General features: G+C 52.6%; 1 protein-coding gene across 1 annotated transcript in view; it reads left to right on the forward strand.

The window, feature by feature from the left end:
- Nucleotides 1-3: 3 nt before the first annotated feature.
- The window catches only part of LOC111645910 (serrate RNA effector molecule homolog), a gene marked incomplete at its 5' end in the record, with an annotated part of 4,388 nt that continues 3,604 nt past the window's right edge, over nucleotides 4-787 (forward strand). The window contains 2 exons of the mRNA XM_023395247.2: nucleotides 4-91; nucleotides 359-729. Coding sequence (XP_023251015.2) covers nucleotides 4-91; nucleotides 359-729 — 459 coding nt within the window. The remainder of the gene's footprint in view (nucleotides 92-358; nucleotides 730-787) is intronic.

The raw sequence follows: 787 nt of genomic DNA on the forward strand, positions 1-787 counted from the left end.
GTCTTCCTCTTCCTGCTGGACAACAACTGGCTGGATAATGTGTCGCTGGACATGGACCACGGTCCCGCCATCATCAAACTCCTAGATGCAGGTAAAGAGAGAGACGGGGGTGAGACAGGAGAGTACTGAGCAGTGAGACGGGCCCATGGGCCTCGTGTTAGTTCATTATGTATAATTATTATTTACAGCTGATGATATTGTGATAAAAAACTCAATGAATTCAAAAAAGTTTTAAAAATGAAAAGACGGTGGGACTTTTCTACCTGGGCTACATCCTGGACAGGTTCCCTGCTGTCACCTGACAGGGGATTCTGGGTAACGAGGACCTGTCTCACTCCTTCTTTGTCTCTGTCTGCAGCTGTAATAAAGATGGAGGGAGGGACAGACTTTGACCTGCAGGTCCTGGAGGCACCGACTGCTCCTGCAGCGGCTGGCGGGGAGGCGACCGCCAGCAGCAGCAGCAGCAGCAGTGCAGGAGGAGGAGGAGGAGGAGGAGCAGCAGCAGCAGGAGGAGAGAAGAGTCAGGGGGATCCCAGCGGAGGAAATGTGAGCAGTAAGACTGGATCAGAGCCGACGGGGAGTCGGACAGAGGCGACAACCAGCGGAGAGACGGGCGAGATTAAAGACTGTGACAAGGTCAGAACCGTCACCTCTGAGTGTATTCCAGAGTTAAACTCCCTGAAGGGGGCAGCAACAGGGTCAGGGTCTGATCGGTTCCTCATCAATCAGGTATTGATCCGTTGATCTGCCCTGATCATTCACAACTAAGACATCAGCTGCAGACGAT

Source organism: Seriola lalandi, unplaced genomic scaffold, assembly GCF_002814215.2.
Source record: "Seriola lalandi dorsalis isolate HSWRI2012SDOR001 ecotype SW California unplaced genomic scaffold, Sedor1 jcf7180002054959, whole genome shotgun sequence".
NCBI lineage: Eukaryota > Metazoa > Chordata > Actinopteri > Carangiformes > Carangidae > Seriola > Seriola lalandi.